We start from the raw sequence: 27,430 nt of genomic DNA, 5'->3' as shown, positions 1-27,430 counted from the left end.
GGAGTAGGATGGATTTTTTTCTTGAATTAATTCATTTTTTGACTGTGTAGTTTTCATTTTGGAAATGATATTCATTCCAAAATAGAATGTTAAAAGCAAATGATATACCTGCCCAGTACTTTTCATAAGCACATAAAGAAGAAGTTTGCATTTTGTTTTAATGTGACGTCCACAGGAGTAGACAGAAAATTTTAAAATTCAGAGGAACAGGATGGATTTTTTTCTTGAACAAATTAATTTGTGACTGTATGCGATTTTCATTTGAGAAATGACATACATGCCCAATATTTTTCATAAGCACATAATGTCCCGGCCTACACGTTTTATCATTATGTGACGTCCTCAGGAGCAGACAAAAAAAATTTGAAGGAGCAGGTTCTTCTTGAACAAATTCATTTCTATGTATGTGGTTTTCATTTGAGAAATGACATTCATTCCAAAATAGAATGTTAAAAGCAAATTAAATATCTGCCCAGTATTTGTCATGAGCACATAAAGAAGTCCCTCCCTACGCGTTTCGTTATTACGTGACGTCTTCAGGAGCAGACAAAAAAAAAATTCAAAGAAGCAGGACAGATTTTTTTCTTGAACGAATTAATTTATGTCTATGTGGTTTTCATTTGGGAAATTGCTTTTAACATTCTATTTGGGAATGAATGTAAAGGAAATACCTGCCCAGTGTTTCTCATAAGCACATAAAGAAGTCCCCCCAACCTACGCGTTTCGTTATTACGTGACAAAAAAATAATTTCTAACTTTCTATGTGGTTTTTATTTGGGAAATGACATTCATTCCAAAATAGAATGTTAAAAGCAAACAAAATTTTGAAGCACTTCTGAATGATATTCGTCCAGTCATCAAATGTACAAAGAACTTTCATCCAAATGTTTGTTCAAAAATCTACTAGTGTATAGCCAGTAGTGATGGGCTGCATGTTCAAGTCGAATGTAAGTTTGACTCAAACATGGGCTGTTCATGTGTTCAGCAAACACATGAAAGCTATGGGCGTTTGGTGGGCTATTCGCCCACCGCACCCCACAATGTACTGAGCCCTGACAGTGCATTGTGATTGGCCAAAGCATTGCACCTGACCTTCTAACGATCGGGACCCAGGACTCCCGATTCCGGGTCACTTGATCGCTGTGATAGCCTCTGATTGGTTATCACAGTGATCAGTCACTCTACAGCATAGCCCCCCTGTTTGTTTCTCTCTCTACGAATGGAGGAGAGAGATACATTGTATCTCTAACTCCTGGCATAAAGAGAGAAAAAAAAAAAGTTTTGTTTTTTTTTAAACAAAGATAAATAAATGAATAAATATTAAAAAATAAAGAAAAAATACCTAGATCAAGGTTTGATCTAGTTCAGCGCTAGGGTAAGTGTTTGGGTCAAGGTCAAGAGGTCAGGGTCAAAGGTCAGGATTTAAAAAAAATGGTATCAGTGTCAGTTAGTGTCAGTGTGTTTTAGGTAAAAAAAAAAAAAGACAAAAACAAAATGCGCACTATTGTTGCTGGGCTGTACTACGGGTACCAACAACAAATAACATACACATATACGGTATCGCTGCTATCGTCAAAAGCTTTAGAATTTATTTTGGGTTGTTTTTTGATGGTAGGTTATGGTAGTAACAAGAAACACATAGCTAAATTAAAAAAAAAAATAATAATATTTTGAGCCAGTTTTCCTTTGATTAAAAAAAAAAAAAAATCAGGAGATATCCATTCTCATTTACCACCAAATGAAAGCCCAATTTGTCCTGAAAAAAGCGTGGCATAATCCACCTGGATGTACAAAGTAGTTGTGATGATACGGACGGTTTTACTATCACATGTCAACATTTCAAAATTGTGCTTAGGCATTTAGATTTGTTTTACCCTTAGGTGTGAAGGTGTTAAAGGTAAAAAAAAAAAGAAACATTCCTTTAAATATCATGCCTGGGGGGGTCCCCTTGCAAAGTCTGTACCATGTATAGAACCTGCTGCAGCAGGACTGAATTTTGTTTTTTAAATGCCCCCCCCAAAAAAACAAAAAACAGCATTCCCCCAAACCATACCAGACCTAAAAGGTTAGGAGGGAGTCCACAGTAAAATGTTTTTAAAAAGTGCGCGGGGTTTCCCCTAAAAGCCATATCAGATCCTTTAGGCCTGGTAGGACTTTTAAGGGGAGCCGCACCCCCAAAAAATGGGGGGGAAGTGTTGGGTCCCCCCTAAAATTCCTACTAGACCTTTGATCTGAGCACAGGCCTGGCAGGCCAGGAAAAGGGAGGGACGAGCAAGCGCCCCCCGCCTCCTGAACCGTACCAGCCCACATGCCCTCAACAGTGGGGGGTGCTTTGGGGTAGGGGGTTTCCCCTCCCCAAGGCCCCTTGTCCCCATGTTGATGGGAACAAGGGTCTCTTCCCCACAAACCTGGGCTGTGGTTGGGGGGGTCTGCGGGGGCTGACTTATCGCAATCTGGAAGCCCCCTTTAACAAGTGGGCCCCTTAGATCCTGGCCCCCCTTGTGAATGAGTATGGGGTACCCATTCACCAAAAAAGTGTACAATGTGAATAAAAAAAAACAGTTTTTGACAAATCTTTTATTTAAAAAAAGCCAAAAAAGGTTCCTTCGTTGTATTCCATCGCCAATCACGACGTCTAGCAATATCACAACGATACCGACTTGACTCAATAAAAAAAAAAAAAAAAAAAAACACAACGCCCACTGGCCTGTCCACACCTACCGACCATTCGCCGCAATTTGACATTTGTGGGACAGATGTAAACAATTGGGCGGAGCTAGCAGTGACATCACTAGCTGCGATTGGTCAAAGCATTTGCCGAACACATGAACGGCCGATGTTGAAGCCGAACTTACTTTTGACTCGAACATCAAGCCCATCACTAGTGAGGTGTAAAGATGACATTTAGAGGTAAGATTAGCGGTCAGGTTCAAGTTAAGGTGGACTTAACTTAAAATGGCGCAATATACAGCAACAGTATCATTTTTTTTTTACCGCGCACTGTAGCTGTACCATTTGGAAACTCGGGCACTGCCCGAGGGCCCGGGGTCATTAGGGGGCCCCATGAGATGCCCCTGGTACCTTTTTCATAGGCTTTTTTGAGTTTTGGCAAGGACACAGGGGCCCCATGATCCCTTATTGCCTGGGGGCCCCATGAGTTGTCAGTCCGCCCCTGAGCTGTACTGTATATACGTGATCCGGCATTTCCAGGTAGGGTGCGCGCACGTGTCGCCCTGGATGTTCTGTCATTCACTACAGCGCAAGCTGATCAGATGACAGAAAAATGCCCTGTGTTAGTAAACAACACAGGGCTCTCTACAGACAGCAGCGATGTGCTGGTTTTTTTTTTCTCACTGCAGAGCAAGCAGTAAAAACAGGCACATCACTCTGTAAAAGCAGCACACTTTACACACAGTAAACATTGTTACGCACACAGTTAACCCCTTAATTGCCCCTAAATGTTAACCCCTCCTAAGCCCGTGTCATTATTACAGTGTATAGTATTAACACTGATCACTGTATTAGTGTTACTGGTGATGCCAGTATCAGTTAGTCAGTTCCCACGAAGCATCAGTTAGTGTCAGATTCCCCGCCGCACTATCACAGTCCACTATAAGTCACTGATCACAGCCAATATATAGAACGTAGTTTGTAGGCTCTATAACTATCACACAAACCAATCAATATACACTTATTGGGATTTCTTTTTACCAAAGACATGTAGCAGAATACATTTTGGTCTACATTTATGACGAAATTAGATTTTTTAAAATTAAAATGTGTTTTATAGCAGAAAGTAAAAAAAATTTTTTTTTTCAAAATTTCTGGTCTTTTTTTTTCATCTATATAAAAAATAAAAGTTGATGAAATGCCATCAAAAGAAAGCTTGTGTATAAAAAAAAAATTATATACATTTTGTTTGGGTATAGCGTTGCACGAGAGGCAATTACCTGTATTAAAGTATCAGTGCTCAATAGCAAAAGTTTAATATATCCAAAGAGCCAATCAGGAGAGCTGGTGTACTTTCAGGCCCACTTTATGGGTTGGCCCTGCCCAGACTCCGCCTCTAAATATACAGGGGCTAACTATAACACCTACTTTACGGGCTGATCCTTCCAAGACCCCACTTCTAAATTTGCCAACAAGTCCTTTCAATTAATGCCTTTTAGGCTAAGCTCACACTAGCTTGGTTAGCAGGCATTAGACAGGCGTTTGGGAAGCATTTTTAACGCTCCTCAAACGCCTATGAAAATTCTGCACATGGCAGCACACAGTGCTGTTCACACTGAAGCGTTAGCGTCATGGCAAAATTGACACCTCATGTCAAGTCAGGAGTTGAAGCCTCCCATTCAAGTCTATGGTGATGCTCCTCAAATACCCGGCAGGCATTTGTGAGGCAGTTGCGAGGCGTTTGGGGAGAGTTAATACCCTTAAACTTCATTTTAGGCGTTTGTGGTGCGATTTTAACGCTTGGAAAAAGCCTATTAAATGCCTCAAAAACGCGCATAGGGCGTTTAGGAAGAATTTGAAGAGCATTAAAAATGCTTCCCAAATGCCTCCCTAACACCTGTCAAATGTAAAGGGGCGTTTGGCAAGAGTTAGAAATTAGTCAAGTGTGAACGAGTCCCAAGCTTACTCTAGCCCAGTGGTCGGCAAGCCGCGGCTCGCGAGCCACATGCGGCTCTTTACACACTTTAATGCGGCTCTTCTGTGTGCCGGGCGCCCGCTCCCCTCCCTCCTCTCGGGCGGCCCCAAAAGTCAGGACTCTGCAGCTAGCCCAGCAATGGGCAAACTACGGCCCGGCGGACATTTTAATCCGGCCCGCGGAGCGTGCTCCAAAAAAAAAACAGCCAGGGCAGCGCGCTCAAATGCAATGATTGGCCAGTCTCGCTGCCACTCACATCCTGATAGCCAGTGATTGGCTGTCAGGATGTGTGTAGGCGGGGCAGCGTGACCAACGTGAGAGGAGCTAGGCGGATGGGGGATGAATTACTATATGGGGGATGAATTACTATGGGGGATGAATTACTATGGGGGATGAATTACTATATGGGGGATGAATTACTATGGGGGATGAATTACTATATGGGGGATGAATTACTATATGGGGGATGAATTACTATAGGGGATGAATTACTATGGGGGATGAATTACTATATGGGGGATGAATTACTATATGGGGGATGAATTACTATGGGGGATGAATTACTATATGGGGGATGAATTACTATATGGGGGATGAATTACTATATGGGGGATGAATTACTATGGGGGATGAATTACTATATGGGGGATGAATTACTATATGGGGGATGAATTACTATATGGGGGATGAATTACTATGGGGGGTGAATTACTATATGGGGGGTGAATTACTATATGGGGGGTGAATTACTATATGGGGGATGAATTACTATATGGGGGATGAATTACTATGGGGGATGAATTACTATGGGGGATGAATTACTATAAAAACTTATTGAAACTAAAAACAGTGTACCATCCTATGTATTAGTATGTTTTAAATATGTGGCTCTCAAAATAAATTTCAATTGTGGTTTTGGCGAGATTTGGCTCAGTTGAAAAAAAAGGTTGCCCACCACTGCTCTAGCCTATATCTCAAATAAGTCTGATGCTGTGATCCCAGGACATGGTCCAGGCCAAAGCATTAGCAGGACAGAGTGCCAAGATGTGGGAATGTCCTCGAAAATCCAGAAGAGTTGGCATGTATGGGAATGCAAGGGTCACCAGAGAACTGGGGTCACTGAAGACACTATGGCCGCTGGAGTGCCTGAGGGTCAAAGAGTCACTGAAGGCACAGGAGTGTTGGTGTCACTGGGCTGCATAGGGGTCACACGCAGAGGTGTATTTACCACAAGGCAAACAAGGCATTTGCCTAGGGCAGCATTTTTCAGGGGGGCAGCACTGCCCCTTGGTAGAAGGGATGGAAGAAGGGATACGTGTGGCATGGGGACCTGGTGGGTTCCGAGAGATTCATGATGGTGTATACACAGTCCAACTCTTTCCCGGGGATGTCCGGAGCTGTGAAGGTGAGTGGCTCTCTCTCTTGCAGTGGGCAATGGTGGCTGGTGTATGGTAGTGGTAGTGGTAGGCTCTCTCGGGTGGGGGGCAGGGGTGTTGTTGGTCAATGTCAGGCTCTGTCTGCAGGGGGGTGCTGAGTTTTGTGTTGCCTAGGCCAGCACAAAACCTAAATACACCACTGGTCACCAGTCACTGAAGGCAGAACTTAGGTTGAAAATTGAGCCATGTATTACTATGCTATTTGATGGCAAAGCCAATCAGGAAAGCTGTGACCTGCTAATACTTGTAGTGCTACTCTAAGCAAAAGACGGAGAATGTATATAGTCCTGCTGGAATGGCATGCTGGCTGAAAATATCACCATCCAGTAGTGTGGAAAAATCTCCGCTCAACCAAATCCAGTCTGTCTGGTTAACATGTGTAAGATGGCCTCAGCCTTGCACCACCATCTCATATGTTTTGCCCCACCCTCCGAGGCTTAGTCGTGACTTCTATGACTAAGCCCCCAGTGGGTTGGGCGAAACATGTCAGAAGGAGTGGCTCGTGGAGTGGTGCAAGGCTGAGGGCATCGTACACGTGTTAAACTCATAGACTTGCTTGGGTTGAGCGGTGATTTTTCTAAGTATCCTACACACAATCAGGTGAGCTGGTGTCAGAGGCAGACTGACCATTTGGAAACTGGGGCACTGCCCGAGGGCCCAGGGTCAGTAGGGGGCCCCATGAGATGCCCCTGGTACCTTTTTCATAGGCTTTTTTGAGTTTGGGGAAGGACACAGGGGCCCCATGATGCCCTATTGCTCGGGGGCCACATGAGTTGTCAGTCTGCCCCTGGCTGGTGTACTTTCAGCCCAACTTTATTGGTTGGCCCTGCTCAGACCCTGCTTATGCAGTGGTCGCCCATCACATCCACTTTATGGGTTGGTTCCTCCAAGACCCCACTTCTAAATATACCAGGACTCATGGTCCTGATCCCCACAATGAATGCCTGAGCAGTAACTCAGATCAGGTTGATGCTGGGATCCCAGGACATGGCCAAGAATTGACATTGGCAAGACCAAAGGTCAAGATGCAGGAATTTCCTGGAAAATCCAGGACAGTTGCCGTGTATGGGAATGCAAGGGTCAAAATTGGAGATGCCTAATGGGTACGCTTTGCTCCTTTAGCACATTTTAATCAGTATCTGGATTGGGCAATCGATAAACACCTCCATAGTTATGTAAAAAAAGAAGACATAAAAGGAAAACTTGTAAAAAATACATGACCTACTTCCTCAGATTCACAGAGCTGGAAATGTTCAGGAGGGTCCTGGAGGACCACAATGGTGAGTTCAGCGTTCTATCTGTAAGAGCTTGCACAGCAGGTCCAGCAAAACTCGCAGCTGAGCAGTTACCAAGCAACACGTTCATCGAAGAGGAAGACAACCTAACAGTCTGGAAGCTCTAAATAGGTTCAGACAGTAATAGAGATCCTGGGTGATCCCTGGGTGACGGGAGCTATTACAGGAGAGTCACGCGTCTCACCCATCTCAATGGTGCTGTCCCCACTTGTCACCTACAAAGCAGAGCTTGTTGGCATCTTCTACTAATTACTGGAAAAGCAACCATCACTTAAATTAAAGCCAAAAGAAAACATTAATTATATTGCAGCTTACCAATTCTTAGAGGTAATGGCTGCATTAGTTTTCATTTTTAAGTTTTTTTTTCTTCTACTTGCATCTGGTGATCTGGCCAGTAAGTCTCTTATTTTTCAAAAGAACAAGCTCTCTTCCAGATGTATCAGTTTACAGAGATGAGACAAACCATTTACCACTGTCAGGGGTGCTTACAATGATCAGCGTTTGTGTATTCATGTAAAACCTTTATCCCGAAAGGGAAAAGAATGTTTGCTGTAACTGAATATAAAGTGTGAGCTGGAGTTTGGCTTCAATTTGTTAGTGTATTTAAAGTGGTTACAAAGGCTGAAGGTTTTAAAAAAAAGACGTCCCGTGTGCAGCAGTGCCCCCAGCCCCCACAATACTTACCTGAGCCTCATCGAGATCCAGCAATGTGAATGATAGCCTTCTCATTGGCTGAGACAGCAAACGGAAGCCATTGGCTCCCGTTGCTATCAAACACAGCCAGTCAGCCAATGAGGAGAGAGGGGGTGGGGAAATCCACGGCTCTGTGTGTGAATGGACACATGAAGGAGGGGGTGCCCCCAGGTCCGTGGATAAGGGGGTACCACCAGGCCAGCAGGGGGGGCCAGGCAGCAGGGTGAATCAGATGTGGGCAGTGAGAGTAATTGGCATGGCGGGGGGGCAATTACTGGAGTTACTGGAACTATTTCCCTGTATGGCTCTCTTGGCAGCTGAAAGCTGGCTTTTTCTCCTCTCCCTCCTTCTGGCTTTCAGCTGCTGCAGAGAGCCATACAGGGGATTGTTTCCAGTAATTGCCCCCCTTGCACCCATCACCCTCCCTGTGCACCATACATTGCCCCCCTGCCTCTCAGGCCCCTACCGCAGTACTGCCGGCTTCCCACCTCTCGTTCCCACCGACAGCAGCAAGCACACAATAGGATCCTTCAAGATGGAAAGTGGGGGAAGGGTTAGGTAAATGTCACATTTACCAGCCTCCTTCTTTCCTGAATGAACACATTGTGTGATCGGTACATACAGTACTTACCTTTCAATTAAAATTGTTATAAAGTCTACACTTAGAGGTGCTGTGTCCTTTGCTTTAATTCTTCTACTCCAGAGTCTGCTTCACTCCATTGCAGCCTGCCCGAGTGCTCACTGGATTGCCTTTGTCTTATCTGGAACTTTATCCATTTATTCATCACTACATGGACTGCACCACTATGCGCCTACTATTCCTTTTGTATAAATACTGGCGTTATGCCTGCAGCTAGATGCCATAAACTCGGTATTAAAATTTACAGCACCCGCTGCTGTTTCTTTTAAAAGTGATCAGAGCGGCTGATTAGCTGCTGGATTGCTTTTAGAAGTGGTGGAAGGGGTTGCCCTCCACATCACTTTCTGGTGATTTTCAGGCTTACCTGCCTGACCGTTGAGCCTGGGAAACTGATCTGACAATCATGGCTGCTGGGTATAGAGATTATCTGAGAAAAGATGGCCTCAGCTAATCTTTGACCTAGGAGGACCGAAACGACGTCCCATTTTTTTTTTCTTCAAAAAAGCATTAGATCAGGGGTCTCCAAACTTTCTAAAACAACAGCCAGTTTACTGTCCTTCAGCCTTTAGGGGGGCCAGATGTTGGTGTCAGTGAGAGGAGTAGTATACCATCAGTGGTAGTGGGAGGAATAGTATACCATCATTGGTAGTGGGAGGAATAGTACACCATCATTGGTAGTGGGAGGAATAGTATATCATCATTGGTAGTTAGTAGGAATAGTATACCATCATTGGTAGTGGGAGGAATAGTACCCCATCATTGGTAGTGGGAGGAATAGTACACCATCATTGGTAGTGGGAGGAATAGTATATCATCATTGGTAGTGGGAGGAATAGTACACCATCATTGGTAGTGGGAGGAATAGTATACCATCATTGGTAGTGGGAGGAATAGTATACCATCATTGGTAGTGGGAGGAATAGTATATCATCATTGGTAGTGGGAGGAATAGTACCCCATCATTGGTAGTGGGAGGAATAGTACCCCATCATTGGTAGTGGGAGGAATAGTACCCCATCATTGGTAGTGGGAGGAATAGTACCCCATCATTGGTAGTGGGAGGAATAGTACCCCATCATTGGTAGTGGGAGGAATAGTATATCATCATTGGTAGTGGGAGGAATAGTATATCATCATTGGTAGTGGGAGGAATAGTACCCCATCATTGGTAGTGGGAGGAATAGTATATCATCATTGGTAGTGGGAGGAATAGTACACAATCATTGGTAGTGGGAGGAATAGTACATCGTTATTGATAGTGGGAGGAATAGTACCTCATCACTGATTTAAGTGGAAGGAATTGTGTCCAATTGTTGGTGTCAGTAGGAGGAATAGTACCCCATGATTGGTGTCAGTGGGAGGAATAGGGTGTTGTATCAGTAAGACGGAAAGTGCCCCAAGAGCCGTATAAGGGCAAGGTAAGGGTCCCACCCAACCCCCGGGCCGCAGTTTGGAGACCACTGCATTAGATCAATGGGTTTTTTTTAATAATATATCTGCTTTCTATTGTAGAACAGAGATGTGGGATCTTATAGACCCCAGATCTCTCCATAAAGAGGACCTGTCATAATTTATTGTTATCACAAGGGATATTTACATTTCTTGTGATAACAGTAACAGTGATAGAAAAAAAAATTTAAAGGAACAGTGTAAATAATTAAATAAAGGTCATGCCCACATATGTAAATGGTGTTCGCACCACACATGTGAGGTATCTCCGCAAACTGGTAACCTGTAAAGGTTTTTAAAGCGTCGCCTATGGAGAATTTTAAGTAGTGTAGTTTAGCACCATTTCACGGCTGTGCGCAATTTTAAAGCATAATGCAACGTAACATCATCTTTCACATTTTACAAAAAAAATTGGGTTATATATAATGGGTTTTTTATCTAATTTATTAAAGTGTATTTTTTCCCCAAAATTGCACTTGAAAAACTGCTGTGCAAATACTGCGTGACATAAAAATTGCATCACTATTTTATTCTCTAGCGTCTCTGCTAAATATATATATATATATATATCTATATATATATATATATATATATATATATATATATATATATATAAAATGTTTGGAGGTTCTAAGTAATTTTCTAGCAAAAAAAAGCAGAATTTCAGTTGATACCAATAATATGATGGTGTCAATAGGGGAAATGGTGCTCCATCAGTGGTGTCAATTGGTGGAATAGTTCCCCAAGGGTCAGGGCAAGCAAAGGGCCACATGTTTAAAAAGTGCCAGAAAATGCTTGCTCCTTAAGTTTAAGGCCTCATGTACATTTGAGCTCCTCTAGATCAGTGGTCTCCAAAGTGCAACCCGGGGGCCAGATGTGGCCCTTTGCTTGCCCTGACCCTTGGGGAACTATTCCACCAATTGACACCACTGATGGAGCACCATTCCCCCTATTGACACCATCATGTTATTGATATCAACAATGTGGAACTATTTCTCCCATTATAGCCAATGATGGGGTAATGATGGGGCACTTTCTACTTTCATTGGCCACAGTCTGGCCCCCAAAAGCCTGAAGGACTGCAAACTGGCCCTTTACTTCAAACGTTTGGAGACCCCTGTTCTAGATGTTTAGCTCTGGCAGAAACGCTAAATGCGGCTAAAATGCATATAAACCATGTCTTCCTGGATTAAGCGCTTGGATGTTTATTCATTTGATTGGCCACAGTATTTTCAATTGACATGAATGAACGCTCAAGCGGATAGTGTTTAGAAGTGTTTACACGTTTTGACGCATTTATCCTTTTTTGGCCAAAACGTTCCTCTCCTGAAAGCAGAAGAATCGCATTAAGTAAAGGAACGTTTAACTGCCCCTAAACTCTGCTGCTCCTAAACTCTGGTAAAAGTCTATGTGTACCTGGACCCAGTTCAGGGGCTTTGGCAAAAAAAAAAAACGCCAAAAGCTCCTAAACTTACATGTAGGCGCAGCAGTGTACATGTGGCCTAAGGAGCGGTGGGCTCCCTCCAGGAATACCTGCCCTCAATCTATCCACTACTATACATGCTCCAACTTGGGAGACTCTAAAAATTATAGAGGTAGGACTGCAGTATACAGAGGTGCCTTGACGTAGGCACTGCAGCTTACACATATTTGCAAATGTGTGCAGACAAAACCCTACGTTTTTAACATGAATTGCTAGACAATTGGGTCAATTTGGTTATTTTGCAGGCCGGCTGGTAAGTGTGCTGGGAAATCTTTGTTTGTAATGTGCATTACCCTTACACATGCACCTTTCTTCAAAGGCTGATTATAGGTTGGGGTGGTTGCCAATCTTTTGTACAGTTTTACAGAACGTCCCCAGAAACATCATAGTAGGATTGGCTCACTGGTTTTCCCAGAAGTCTTCACTAAAATACAAGTTAAATTTTAGGCATCCTCTTCAAGAGAAATTTCAGTTTTAATGAGATACTCTCCAAAGGATTAAACACTTCTAAAGGGATGCCAACCCTGCAACCTTCCTCATTAGAACAATGAGAGTGCACCAGCTGATTACAGTGACCCACACCCTCCCATTCAGAATTAGACTGGCCATACACTACACTATAATTTTCTTGAGAATTTTGCTTTATGATTTACCAAAAACCATATAATATGAGTATCACGTACCTGGTGATGGAGGCCAATGGAGAGAGGGCTTCCCTTGAGGCTAAGTTCCCTGAGAGTGGGACAGCGGGAGTCAGGCCCAAAGTTGCACAGGTCGCCTGTAGGAGGTTGGTGGTCCACTCAGAAGCGCAGCTGGTGCACAGAGATAGGTCTGCAGACAGGAGGCGCCTGTGCACGGTATGCAAGCCCTTCTGGGATTTGGATGTTTACTAGGTAGTCAGTTCAAGCCAAGGTCAGGTACCAGGTGGGAATCAGAGCAGACGTAGTCAGATGTTATAGCCGAGGTCATTCACAGAGGAGCGAGAGAGAGAGAGAGTATCCATAAGCCAAGCCAAGTTCAGATCAGGGGTAAATCAGAGTAGACAGGTCCAGGAGCAAGCCATGTCGGTAACAGGAAATCACAAGTCAGAACCACAGGAACCGGGCACAGGGAGCTAGAGATCATCCAGCAACCAGAGAAAGTGATAAGCCTCCTTATAAAGGCCGTCTGGCACCAGACTGAGGCTGATGTGTACTTCTGCGGCCATGTAGAGTATTGGCAGAAACGCCAGGTCTTCCAGAACTCCTGCCGTGGACAGGACCCTGACAATGAGGTCAAACCTAAACAACACTTTCAATTGTATCCAATTAGGAGAGCCCTTGCACTACATAGTTGAAAGTAAATCTAAAGAAAATTGGACAGAAAATTGTAAGAAAATTGTATAGTGTATGGCCAGCCTTATGCAGGCCATACATGGGTTGAATTCCGAATGATTTTTCGGCCGAAAATCGAAAAAACGTCAGTTGCTTGGTAATCCGATGGTGCCATCAATGATTTCGAAAATCAACCGACCAAGTCATAAAGTTCACCCAATATAACAGGCAAAACTTCTGTTCCTTCCAGGTCATGACTCATGCTCATATTCTTTTCGGAAAAACGATCATACAATTTGACCATCATTGAGTCAAACATCGGTCGTTTTTCACGAATTTTCCAACATGCCTGATCACCGATAAGGGGAGGAACCATGAAAATCGGCTGGTGCCATTGACCCACTCCAAAGAACAAAAGGTATACCGCTCAGGCAAACAATCCAGATCAATCCATGACAGGTGTAGGCTTTGGTTACCACCACACAGGACGCAACTGGAAGAAGGGTCAGCAGCACACCGGAGGATAGATGAATGTAGTGTGTATTTATTGATCCATAGGACACACAAAACACCAGGACATGGACATACAAAATACCAGGACTCGTTAACGCGTTTCACACGATCTCGTGCTTAATCATAACAAAGAAAACAACAAAAGTGCTGTGTTATATAGGTATTAGTTAATAAAGAACACCGTCTTAATCAGCACTCCTGAATCCTGAGGGTACGCCTACTAATACATTGTAACAAGACATATAAAACCATTGTATCAAAAGTAGTGATCTCAAAGAACAACAAAAAAGGAAGAAAAGAAAAATAAAGTAAAATAAAATAAAAAGATAAACAAAGAAAGAGAAAAAGAAAAAAATGGATAAAAATAATTGTGAAAAAATAATTATGAAAAAATTATAAAATTATAAAAAAAAAGTTATAATAATGATTTTTTCTCAATTATTTTTATCCATTTTTTCTTTTTCTCTTTCTTTGTTTCTCTTTTTATTTTATTTTACTTCATTTTTCTTTTCTTCCTTTTTTGTTGTTCTTTGAGATCACTACTTTTGATACAATGGTTTTATACAGTATGTCTTGTTACAATGTATTAGTAGGCGTACCCTCAGGATTCAGGAGTGCTGATTAGGACGGTGTTCTTTATTAACTAATACCTATATAACACAGCACTTTTGTTGTTTTCTTTGCTATGATTAACCTCCCTAGCAGTCTGATTATTTCAGATTTTTGGTGCTGAAAGCTGTACCATTATTTTGCATGGAAATTTGGTGTTTTATATTGTAGGCTGTAATTTTTAGGAATAACTCACTGAAATCTGTCCAAACAAGAGTCTAGTAAACATCCCGGGTATGTTAAAATTTGAAACACGAAATCATAAATTATAATTTAACAAATAATCATAAAAAATAATAATATAATAATAATAAATTTAATTCAATAATATAATCAAACCAAAAACACTGAAATTTGAAATAGAGCGCCAAGTTTGCACATCACTGAGCAAAGTCGCAAAATCGTTTTCAGTGTCTGATGACGAATTTCCCCCACGAATCATTATCACTCAATTCTGCAAGTGGTTCTGATTTACTATCGCTGTTCTCTAGCCGGTCTAAAACCGCTTTTGACCTAAAGGGACGCTTTTTTGGACGCCATGGACTTTTCTCAGTTTCCAGGCAGAAAGAACAGTAAAAATGCAGGAAGGGCGCAGGACAAAGCACTCGGGACAACATGTATGTGAAATGGTTTGATACAGGAATGTTTTACTATAAGATTTTAGTGAATGTCACTTTTTGTCATTTTCAAATTTCCCGCCGTTCTGTCCCCTGTACGTCCCGACACTCGCAGGGGACAGAACCCAGATGACAGATGCCGGCATCCGCCGGATTACATTGCTGGGGACACTGCAGGGGGGACATCGCAGGAGCGCAGGACAAGGTAAGTAATCGAGGGATCCCAGAACAGCGCTGCAGTGTATTCCCGAGTGTAGCTCGGGGTTACCGCTTGTGGTACTGAAACTTTACCCCGAGCTACACTCGGGAATACCGCCAGGGAGGTTAAGCACGAGATCGTGTGAAACGCATTAACAAGTCCTGTATTCATGTCCTGGTGTTTTGTGTGTCCTATGGATCAATAAATACACACTATATTCATCTATCCTCCAGTGTGCGGCTGACCCTTCTTCCTGTTGTGCCAATGACCCACTAACAGAACGAAAATCGGCTGATTATTCTTAGGTCCGATTTTCGGACAAAAAATCAGTCGAATTTGGACCCTTGTATGGCCAGCCTTAGTCTGCAAAGGACATGGTGAAACATACAGGTATTTCTTCACAGCATGGTGGTTCATCTTAGGCTGAACGTTCAACCACACGTCATTTCCATACGTTATGGATACAAGGACACTTTTGACTGCATACCATCAATTTTCCTTTTTATTGCAGCTTTTTTTTTATCTCAGTCTTTCTTCTCTTTTCTCTCAGATGAATGTTTTTAAATGCACGGAGCCGGTCCAGCCCCAGGCCAAGCTCTGCTTCCCTCACATCATCTCCTCCAAGCAGACATCTCCGGAGATTGTTAATTGCAAAGATCGCTCTTTGATGGCGGCGGGAAGCGATGAGATGGATGCAAATGAGGCTGCAGAAAACTCAACACTGACGGCTATTTCAGGAGCGCTGATATCAGGTAAAGATTAATAAGGTCCCTTAAAGCTGAACTTCATGCACAAAAACTTCCATTTCTATACAGTATATTCCTCAATAGTTACAATGGAAATAATGCCTTTACAAACTCAGATTTTACCTTGTAAAAGTAGCAGTGACATCATCACTGTGCTGTACATAGCCTGTGCAGACAGTAGAGCTGTGGGAGGGACCCAGAAGGCTCCACCCACTACAGGCTGCCTACAGAAATTAGAGGAGTGGGCAGAGACAAGACCAGTCCACCTGCAAAAGGAGAGAGAGCAGCAGAGACCGTCTTTATTACAGAGGGAAAGTCTCACACTGGATTACTGCACAGATCTGAAAGAAATACACAAAGTGCACCAAGATTCATGGAAGAATACATGACATGTATGTACTTAACCTTGCCCTAAAGAGGATTTACCCCCCTTCCTGACCAGGCCATTTTTTGCAATACGGCGCTGCGTTACTTTAACTGACAATTGCGCGGTCATGCAACACTGCACCCGAATGAAATATACGTCCTTTAACAGCTTCCCAACCGCCCTATAGCAGAACTACTGCTACAGGGCAGTGGGGCTGTGTAAAATGATGTATGTATATATATATATATATATATATATATATATATATATATATATATATACACACGATTTTGCATTTCCTGGTAGAGGGCGTACGCCGTCATTGCTGCTACAGCTGTAGATCACTGGGTCCCGGACAGAGATTCCCCACCGGCACCTGGCAATCGCTAAGGAACAGTGAAAGGAAAGAGGTCTGTGTGTAAATAACCCACAGCAGAACAATACAAAGCAGTATCTTTCCCTAGGAAGGAAAGAAGGAAGACAGGAGGGAAGGAAGTAGGAGAAGGGAGGGAAGAAGGGGGGGGAAGAAAGAAGATGGGAGGAAAGGAGGGAAGGAAAGAAGGAAGAAGGGAGGGAGGGAGGAAGGGAGGAAGGAAGGGAGAGAGGAAGGAAGGGAGGGAGAGAGGAAGAAAGGAAGGGAGGGAGGGAGGAAGGAAGGAGGGAGGGAGGGAGGAAGGAAGGAAGGAGGGAGGGAGGGAGGAAGGAAGGAAGGAAGAGAGTGAGGGAGGGAGGAAGGAAGGAAGGAAGGAAGGAAGGAAGAAAGGAGGGAGGGAGGAAGGATGGAAGGGAGGGAGGAAGGATGGAAGGGAGGGAGGAAGGAAGGGAGGGAGGAAGGTAGGAAGGAAAGAAGGGAGGAAGGGAGGGAGGAAGCTTCAAGGAAGGAAGGAAGGGAGGAAGGAAGGAAGAAAGGAGGGAGGGAGGAAGGATGGAAGGGAGGGAGGAAGGATGGAAGGGAGGGAGGAAGGATGGAAGGGAGGGAGGAAGGAAGGGAGGGAGGAAGGTAGGAAGGAAAGAAGGGAGGAAGGGAGGGAGGAAGCTTCAAGGAAGGAAGGAAGGGAGGGAGGAAGGGAGGAAGGAAGGGGGGAGGGAGGAAGGATGGAAGGGAGGGAGGAAGGAAGGGAGGGAGGAAGGTAGGAAGGAAAGAAGAGAGGAAGGGAGGGAGGGAGGAAGGAAGGAAGGAAGGAAGAGAGGGAGGAAGGAAGGAAGAGAGGAAGGAAGGAGGGAGGGAGGGGGGAGGGAGGAAGGATGGAAGGGAAGGAGGGAGGGAGCTTCAAGGAAGGAAGGATGGAAGGAAGGTGATTTTAGATACACTGTAAAACTAAACTCTAGAAAAAAAAGAAAGTTGATTTTTATATCACAGGAACAGCTTTGATCAAAAGATCTTGTAAGTGAATCTACGAAGGAGCAATTGTTCAGTGATATGTGGATCGATACTATCAGAGTGGAAGGTCTTTTGTTATAGTGTAGTTTTATTTTGGCTGTTTTTTCCTTTTTTTCATTCTTTTTTTTATTTGGGGGGGAGGGGGAGTTAATCGCAAGACGCAAGGTTTTATTACTTTACATGAAGCTTCAAGCCTTTCCTGTTTTCAAGCACAGAGAGCTGAAAGGTGAGATGTTTGGTGCTCTTTCATGGTCCAACAAGATCAACATGTCAAGAATGATGACTGAATGCCTTGACACCCAAGTTTTCAGCAATGTATGGCCATCACCACTGCTTATAGGCCCAATGTATGTAAATCACACCTGTTTATTAGCCCTGTCCAGAATGAAGGCCAAGCATGTCTTTGTGAAGCTTTCTCCTGCTTTGGGTCATCCAAACCAAAATCAATATTTTAGTCTCCTGTAGATGGTGGATAGTTAAATTACCTAATGATTTCCTATTGTTCTTAAGAATTTTGGTGGTGAGGCCTCTATAGTTCAGCATACATTTCCTGGCCAATATGAAGGGATCCCGGTTGAACATTTAGCTTATTTTTTAAATTATAGAACACCCACGGTGGTCTGGTCAGCAACAGAAACTATTGCAGGAAGCTTTTATTGCTTGGAATTTCTGAGCTATCTTGGAAACCAACATCTTTATTTACCTCCAGCCTGAATTGGCAATGCCACTTTTGGGTGGACTGACCCTTTAATGCTCATCCAACTGGAAAAAGTCTTCTGCAAGCAGAACTATAACTTCGTTCACACATCTGCAGGTGCAACAGTCCTCTTAAGTTTTTGTGTGTTTTCGTGTGTCAATTTAGGACAGCCCATTCTATTCAATGGACTACCCTACATGCTATAGATGCACAATGATTTGCAGACACCTGTTTTGTAAATCACATTGCACTACAATGCATGTCAAGAAATTACCACTTGTTGTGGAGCAATTCTGTGCATGTGTGTTGGCTGGTGTGTTTGGGTTGCCATTAAGAATAAATGGAACCGCAGTGCACCTTTCAGAACATTGCATAAGCATGGAAGAAGCAACTCCATAAGGTGTACATTGTATCCAAATATAAAGGCAAAGAGTTCCAGAACTCCTGTTTGAGTTGAATTGCTGGAATAACTTGTTTCTTTTTTTTTGTTTCTTTTTTTTTTTCTTTGCTGTGGAATGCATTTAGCAAGGATATTTAGACAAAAATTTCCCTTGTTTACAGGACTGATCATTTACATCGAATATTCTCTGATGTTCACCATATACAAAGACAAATGTAAAGTATAGTCATTTCATGCACTTTCATCCAGCTTTATACAGCAAAAAGATCAAATGGCCTAAAGCTAGCTATCAACTACACTACAGTATGTATTTACTGTACATGGTAGGGATTGCGGCAGGTCGCCTTCATGTATTTGATTGTTTCTGTGATCAAAAGCTGGTTGGAAGTGATTGAAACTGCTAGGAAATTGCCCGTGGGTATGGCCGGCATTATTGAGTACTTACATAATTATACTTAATGGTATAGAAAGGGGAACATATTCAGATGCAAGAGTCAAGTGTCCAGACGCTACTGCTTTTCCCTTGGTCTACATATTTACTTATATATTTTTTATTATTTACTTATGCATTTTTTATTTACATATATTATATGTTATTATTATTGATATTATTAGTAGTAATATCATTTGTATTTATATATTATTTGTCCTCCTTTTAATTATGTACTTGTTATAGTGCAGTTTTATTTTGGTTGTTTATTTCTTTTTTTCAGTCCATTTTTTTTTGGGGGGGGTGGTTGTTAGTCCTCTTTCGGTTGATAAAGGAATTGATACAAGGTAGGATATATATATATATATATATATATATATATATATATATATATATCTCAAAGTTCAAAATTAATAGGCATGTACACAAATGCTAGAAGTTAAGCAAAACGAAGGATCTGGAGCTGCTGATACACGAGGAGGACTTCGTGGGAATATCAGAAACTTGGTTGTGGTGGTTTCACATGATTGGTCAGCATCTATTCAGGCGTATGCCTTGTATTGGAGGGACAGGGAGGGTAGAAGAGGAGGAGAGGTTTGCCTGTATATCAAAAAATATTTGATAGTTATTATTATTATTATACAGGATTTATATAGCACCAACAATATGCTCAGCGCTTTATATTATAAAGGGAGACAATACAATTACAATACAGTTTAGTACAGGAGGAATAGGAGGGCCCGGCTCATGAAGCTTACATTCTAAAGGAAGGGGGAGGTGGTACAAAGGGTGATAGCTGTAGGGGATGATCTAATGGAGCTGACTCAAGTACAGTTCTTAGGTGGAGGTGGGGAAGGCTTCCCTGAATAAATGAGTTTTCAAAGATCGCCTAAAGGCAGACAGGGTGGGGGCTGACCGAACATACTGGGGTAGGGAGTTCCAGAGGATGGGAGAGGCTCTGGTGTAGTCCTTGAGGCGAGCTTGGGAGGAGGTCATGAGCTAGAGAGCAAGATGTCTTGGGAGGAGTGGAGCGGACATTTGGACGATGTCTGCGAAGTTGGCAATGTAGCTAGGGGCAGTGTTGTAGATGGCTTTGTATGTTGTGGTTAGTAATTTGAATTTTATATGTTGGGTTAGTGTTTGCCAGTGAAGGGATTGGAGGAGAGGGGCAGCAGTCGCTGATCAGTCAGTAAGGTGTATAAGTCTATGAACGTATGCTAGTGAACATAAGGGACAGCATTGCAAATGAGGCACGGAGTGAGGTGGAATCCCTGTGGGTGGAACTCCAAAAGGAAGAGACATGCTGGAAAATAATAGCGGGGGTATGATACAGGCTCCCTAACCTGAGGGATGAGGAGGAGTTGGATCTCCAATCAGTTAGAAATGGCAGCGAGGCAGGGCAATGTCATCACAATGGGGGACTTCCACTATCCAGATATTGACTGGGCAGAAGGAACAGCTCACTCATGTAAGGTTCATCATTTCTTATATGTCTTACAGGAGAACTTCATGTGCCATTTGGTGGATTCCCTGACTAGAAAGAATGCATTACTAGATCTATTAATTACAAGTGTGGGAACTCGCTTCAAATGGTAGAGTTTTTTTAAAGCACGCAGCAACTCGCTTCTTTTTTAAAGGCCTTTTTAGCCCATCTTTATTTAAAGAAAAAAGTTCCATAAAGCTTCCCACGCAGGGGTATCCACCAACCAGCACATGAAACAAAATTCAGCCTCCTGGCTCTCTCAGATAATAACAATCTTCCTCTTCAGGCTTACATCTGTCTCCTACAGACTGTTTCCGAAATGGCTTTTCCGCTAGCCATTAGCACACAGCTAGTCTGGATTCCACCTCTCCTTGGTGAAGCCCTCCTGATTCCAAGGCAGAGACCTCCTGTCTGCCAAGGTGGAGCCCTCTTGACTCCTGTCTGCTGGGATGGAGCCCAGAACCCTGGTCCTGACTCTACAAAAGAGCCATGCACACCTGAGCAATCAGTATCCTGGCCATTCCCAAAACCTGGTCCCAGGATTGGAGATTTCATCCCTCCCAAATCGCTTTGAAATCTCCAGGCTCCAGGTCCCAAAATGAACCTTACAAACAAATGAGGAAAGTGAAAATCCACTTTCCTCTGTATCAAACACATACCCCAGAGCCCCTCAACCTGCCTTGTTGAGAATCCTGGGTAAAATAACCTTTCCACATCGCGACAGATCGCCACACTGTCACACAAGTATAACAGATCTAGTCATAGATGTGGAAATACGGGACAACTTGGGAACCAGTGATCACAGGATAATTTCAATCAGCATAAATTATAGAAAAAGGAGACACGGGGATAGTACAAAAACACTAAACTTCAAAAGAGCCAACTTTTCTAAACTATGCTCAATACTACCAGATAATAAATAGGACCAAATCCTAGACACATTGAATGTTGAAAAATGGTGTTATTCAGTGCATTCCAATGGGCAAAAAATATAAAAGAGCAAAGGTTAAACCTGGGTGGCTAAACGTTAACGTAAAAGGACATATCAAAGACAACAAAATGGCCTTCAAAGAATATAAGGCAGAGGGGTCATTGGCAACATTCCAACACTACAAGGAATGCAATAAAAAGTATAAGAAGGCAATCAGGGCAGCTAAAATAGATTGCGTCGACACATAGCAGAGGAGAGTAAAAATAATCCCAAGACATTTTTATATATATTAATAGTAAAAAAGCGAGGTCAGAATATATTGGCCCCCTAAAGGATGATGAAGGAACGTTGGTTAAAAATGACAAGGAGAAGGCAACTATACTAAATACATTATTCTCCTCAGTTTTTACTAAGGAAAAGGAGGGATATAGTAACCATAACTGTATCTTTAGTAACACATCACAGAATGTACCCTTGTGGCTAACAGAAGACAGTGTCCGAAAAAGACTAGAAAATCTCAACACAAATAAATCACCAGGACCGGATGGCTTACACTTGAGAGTCCTCAAAGAACTCTGCCAGGTTATATCCAGACTGCTATACCTATGGGCAGCATACTGGCAGGAATAGTGCGAGCTAATTGGCGTAGGGCCAACATGGTACCAATATTCAAAAAAGAGCAGAGACATATACCTGGGAACTACAGACCAGTCAGTCTAACATCAATAGTATGTAAACTAATTGAGGGGATAACAAAGGACTATATACAATAATTTGCTGAAGAAAACAAAATATTTAGTAGAAATCAGCATGGATATATGAACGGCTGTTCTTGCCAAATCAATCTGTTAACATTCTACTAGGAAGTGAGCTGCCATCTAGGTAATGGAAGGGCAGTGGATGTGGGTTATCTGGATTTTGCAAAAGCATTCGATACAGTTCCACATAAATGCTTAATTTACAAACTGGGATCTATAGGTATGGACCATAGGGTTTGTTCATGAATAGAAAACTGGTTACAAGGACGCGTCCAATGGGTGTTGATAAATAGTGAGTACTCGGACTGGACTGAAGTGGTAAATGGGGTAGCACAAGACTCTGTCCTAGGACCAATTCTGTTTAATTTTTTTCATAAATGATATAGAGGTTGGTATAAATAGTTGAATTTCAGTGTTCGCTCACAATATAAAGCTATGTAGGGCAAAACATTCACAGCAAGATATAGAAACTTTACAAGAAGTTCTCATTAAAATAATGGGGTAGGCAACTACATGGCAAATTAGGTTTAATGTTGAAAAATACAAAGTAATGCACTTGTGGCTAAAAATATGAACACAAATTACTCGCTAGGCGGAGAACCTATGGGGGAATCCAGGCTGGAAAAAGATCTGGGGGTCCTAATAGATGACAGGCTCAGCAGTGCATGCAATGCCAAGTTGCAGCAAGCAAAGCTAGCAAAGTATTAGCGTGCATTAAAAAGGGAATTTACTCAAGAGCTAAAACTATAATCCAGTCACTTCATAAAACTCTGGTTCGGTCACATCTGGAGTATGCCATTCCAGTTCTGGTCACCAATCCTAAAGATGGAGGTGCTAGAACTGGAGAGAGTCTAATCTGCTTTAAGTCCTCCTCCCACCCTCCTCTACCCAATTTGGCATATTTTTTTTTTTTTGAGGGGGGGGGAGAGCAGGTAACTAGCTTGCCTAGGTGATCCGAGTGAAAGTTATTCTCTCCCCCTCCCTCCCAGCAGTCTTCTAGGACATGTCACAGGTCCCAGAAGACTGCGGGACCATTCACAAAGCATAGTGCTGCTCGCGCATGAGCAGTGGGCAGCCGGCTGTGAAGCCGCAAGCATCCCAGCCAACTGCCCATAGTTAAGATTCCGACACTTGGAACCCAAAGGCTGGTGAAGAACTAGCCCGGGTCAGGACAACGCTGGGTTCTTGGACAGGTAAATGTCCTAAGTGTCTATATTATTATTATTTTTATTTTACAGATTAGAAAACTGCTTTAAGCCTCCTGGCACCTCCTGTGCTCACATACAACTCTGTACCTCTCAGAGCTCCCTGCTGCTCTGACCCACATCCTGGCCTCTGGGTAGGGATCTTCTGTCTCCTGGGTGGAGCCCTGAACTGCAGTTATACCTTGATTATAAAGGGTGTGCATCCCTGTCCACTCAATCTGCTGGTCTCAAAAAGACCTGGACAATGGTTGGAGGTTTTGTCTCTTCCAAGACTCTTAGAAGCCTCTGAACTCCAGAACCCAATCTGAGAATTACAAAATCTAGGGAATGCTTGAGCTGATTGTAGCCATATTAGTGCACTTGCAACAAGAACAATTGAGTCCTGTCTGTGATAATTTTTTATTTGCACTAAAGCAACCCATACACAGAGCGAATTCATTTCCTGCAACCACGGGTTACAGGAAAGAAATTTGCTTGATTCCCATCAAAACAGTCAGTGTTGATAGAGGGATCCCTCCTGCAGATGCAATTGTATTCTCCTGGTGGTGGGGTAAGGGGGTGTGAGAAGAGTCCCACCACTGAGAAGACAGTGATTATTGCTAGCGGCTATAGCTGCTATCAATAATTACATGTAAACTCCATCAGGGTGGTCGTACCCAAGTTGATCAATCAACTTGGTACTTACAGCCTGCCCATATGTAACGTAGAACCTGAAGTGCAGAGGAAGGCCTCCCTTGCAGCTCTTGCTCAGGAGCCCTGGTAGAGTAACAGGGAGTGCTGGAGCACAGATGTGCACGAGTGACTGGTAGGACTTCTGTGGATGGATGTTGACTTGCGTCAGGAATGCAGGAGCAGCTGGTGGATGGCACACTGGCAGAAGTGCAGGAACAGCTTGGCAGATGACTCGCTGGCAGAGGTGCAGGAGCCGACTGGCACATGGCACGCAGGCAGAAGTGCAGGAGCAGGATACTGGCAAGAATAAGGCGGTTCAGGTGCAGGAGCAGAGTAAGGCAAGGTCAGGCAGTCTGGGTCAGCAACTAGCAGGCAGTGTAAGCAGAAACAGCAGGCAGAAGAATAGTCAAGGGGCAAGCCAGGGGTCAGTACAGGCAGCGTTCAAGCAGGGTCAATAACAGATCAGGTCAGCAATGGAATCACAGGTAACAAGATGCACGGGTGCTCAAAAGTATTAGACCAAATGGCACCAATGCAAGGCATTAGCCCAGTCTAAATAGCCTGCCTGGTGCCAATGTGCTGTCGCGCATGCGCACTTGCGAGCATGCGCATTTGCCAATCGGCCATGAGCAGGGCTAACAGGGGTTCTGCGCCTGCGCATTCTCTGACACCATACATTGTTGGAATCTCGGCCGGTTCAGCAGATTTGAACCATCTATGGGCAGCCTAACATCCAAATTTTCAGTACAAGCTCTTGGGATGTGTCTCATTGCTTCAAGGTCCAAAAGTTCTGCTTGGACCTTAAAGTAGAAAACACACCCTAAAAGCTTGTCCTGAAAATTTGGAAAAAACAAAAGACCAATTTTCCCAGCCATTCTGGAGTCTTTCAATCTGTCTAAATATATATATACTGTAAATATATTTGTAGCACCCTCTAGTGTGTTACTAGAGTAGGTCAGGTTACTGTAGGTCAGGCTAGATGACTTAACAGGTTGGGACTCTATCGCCTCTACCTTACTTTGGAGGACCATTGAACCTTCCAGAAACCAGTGGGCTGAAGGGGTGGAGACCTAATCTGCATGTTTATAGGAGTCTAACCAATCCCAGGTTTGAAGGCCCTGGTAAAGTGGTCAGGCCAGACCATAAATACAGTATGGGGGAGTCAGGCTGGAAGATGGAGTGCTGAGGAGGCTGTCGGTGGCCTGGGAGGGTTCCCCTAGGTCTGGTGGGAGGGGCCTCCAGGCTGGGCTCTGGCTGGCTCAGGAGGGTCCATTCAGCAGTGCGGTATGAACAAGATCAAGGCCCGGGAGCATTGGAAGCAAGGAGGACAGAGTGAGTACATCAGCACACCCAGGGAATCACAAGGGGAGAGACTGCCACATGTAGCAAGCTTTCAAAGGACCGTTCTGGGCTCAATCCTTTATCCTTGTCCTGGAAGATCTTCTGAGTAGCCAGCCAGGAGGGTTGGTAGTGTCTGCAGACTATGAAGCTGGGAGCAGTTCTACAGGGGAGAGGAGACATCTCTGTATGTAGTTTGCAACAAGCTAAGCGAAATTTCAGAGGGGCTGCGAGTCCCTAGCCCATAAGGGGCTTTTTCTACTGATACGTAAAGGCTGACCACATTCAAGGAGAAGAACAGTCCAGGATCTGTTTCTGTAAAGAGGAAGTTGTCCCCGTGCATTGATTCAGTCAAGCTGGACATCCCATAATCCCTATTACCCAATACAAGTTATTTCCTCTAATAAAATAACAAAAACAAAGCTCATGGACTGTTCAGAGGCTATGGATGCAAGTGTGGACAATGCGTTATGCCTGGCTGTGTAGAGTTAGGGGGAACGAGAAACACAGCGGCCTACATGAGGGTAGTGCTACATATTCTTTTTCCTAGAGTTGCTGATGGATGATTCAGTTCACTAAAAACATAAAACCCCAGGTCACAGTGGATTTGCAATATAATTGTTGTTTCTATAACAACCTCAATAAAGGATGAAAAAAGCGTAAATCATCATAAGTGTCCTCCACAGTCCTCTTGTTGTGGAGTGTTGGCTGTTTCAGTGTGTTGTATAGTGTCGGTGTGAGAGCAATGACTGTATAATCCGCCTTGACTCATCCCGGAGATGTCTATAGATTGTGTCACATGTAGGACATGCATGTCAGTAAGGGACCGTCATCACACATCATGTGCTGTACACTGGATGACAACTGTCACCGGGACTCATCTGTACCCAGATCATCAGAGGTTCATACCTACAAAATTTATCTATCTATCTACCTATCTATCTACAATCTGATCTAATTTATATCAACTTCTTTCCAATCTATAATCTATTCTTTCATCTTTTTATTGTAATCTATCCATAAATCTATTTATTTTTTATCAATCTATCTATGATCTAATTTATGCCAATTTCTTTCCAATTTATTATCTATCCTTTTATCTTTGTATCAGTATCTATCTATCTATCTATCTATCTATCTATCTATAATCTATCTCAATATCTATCTATCTATCTATCTATCTATCTATCTATCTATCTATCTATCTATCTATCTATCTATCTATCTTTCTATCCATCTATCTATTTATTTATTATTATTATTATTCAGGATTTATATCGCTCCAACAGTTTGCACAGCTATTTACCATATAAAGGGCGACAGTAAAATTACAATACAATTCATAGGAGGGGCTTGCTCATGGAGCATACAATCTACCTATCTATCTATCTATCTATCTATCTATCTATCTATCTATCATCTATCTGTCTGTCTATCTATCTATCTATCTCTCTAATTTATTAATTATTATTATTCAGGATTTATATCGCTCCAACAATTACAATACATTTCAGTACAGAAGAGACAGGAGGGCCCTGCTCATGGAGCATTCTATCTATCTATCTATCTACAGATCATTGTGGGAATACTCCTTCTTCTGACAATGAGGATTCAGAAAAAGCGAACAGCCCACTTCATGTTCCAAAGCTGCGTTACTCCCTCGGATACGACCGGCAGACAGCCGAGCTCTGTGTATCTTTCCTGGAAGGTAAGTCCTTCAAATTTTAAGCTCTGATTAAAGTTCTTATAAAAACTGCTAATACGATAAAAAAAATAGTCTGGAACATTCTTTTTTTCTTAAACCCTAACTGAATGTTAGGCTCCATTCACACTAGGGCATTTTCCAGCTTGACGCCTGAAACGCTCAACAAGCAAAATCCAATTCATTTCTATGGCCCTTGTTCACATATGAGCGTTCTGTCACCTATGGCAAAATGCCTATCGCTCAAAAAACTACTTGAGCTACTTTTCAGGCAGATCTGGGCAATTTGTCCCCATAGACTTGATTGGAAAATGCCTGAACAGTGGGAATGAGCATTTTTAAAGCTTTTTTTCAAGTGTTTTTTCAAGCGTTTTCAGCTCAAATGCAGCTATTTCGATTTCTATTGGCCACAGCAAAAATACCTGAAT

At 43.0% G+C, this 27,430-nt stretch overlaps 1 protein-coding gene across 1 annotated transcript in view; it reads left to right on the top strand.

Annotated features, from left to right (window-relative positions):
• Window positions 1–27,430, top strand: part of SYT13 (synaptotagmin 13) — a 57,922-nt gene that overhangs the window by 12,138 nt on the left and 18,354 nt on the right. Inside the window, exons 2-3 of the mRNA XM_089677327.1 lie at window positions 15,443–15,644; window positions 26,874–27,008. Coding sequence (XP_089533453.1) covers window positions 15,443–15,644; window positions 26,874–27,008 — 337 coding nt within the window. The remainder of the gene's footprint in view (window positions 1–15,442; window positions 15,645–26,873; window positions 27,009–27,430) is intronic.

The sequence above is a fragment of the Staurois parvus genome, unplaced genomic scaffold, assembly GCF_062004578.1.
Source record: "Staurois parvus isolate SC_StPar_1 unplaced genomic scaffold, SC_StPar_1.0 ptg000184l, whole genome shotgun sequence".
NCBI classification, from domain to species: Eukaryota; Metazoa; Chordata; class Amphibia; order Anura; family Ranidae; genus Staurois; species Staurois parvus.
This window is presented reverse-complemented; position numbering and strand designations above follow the sequence as displayed.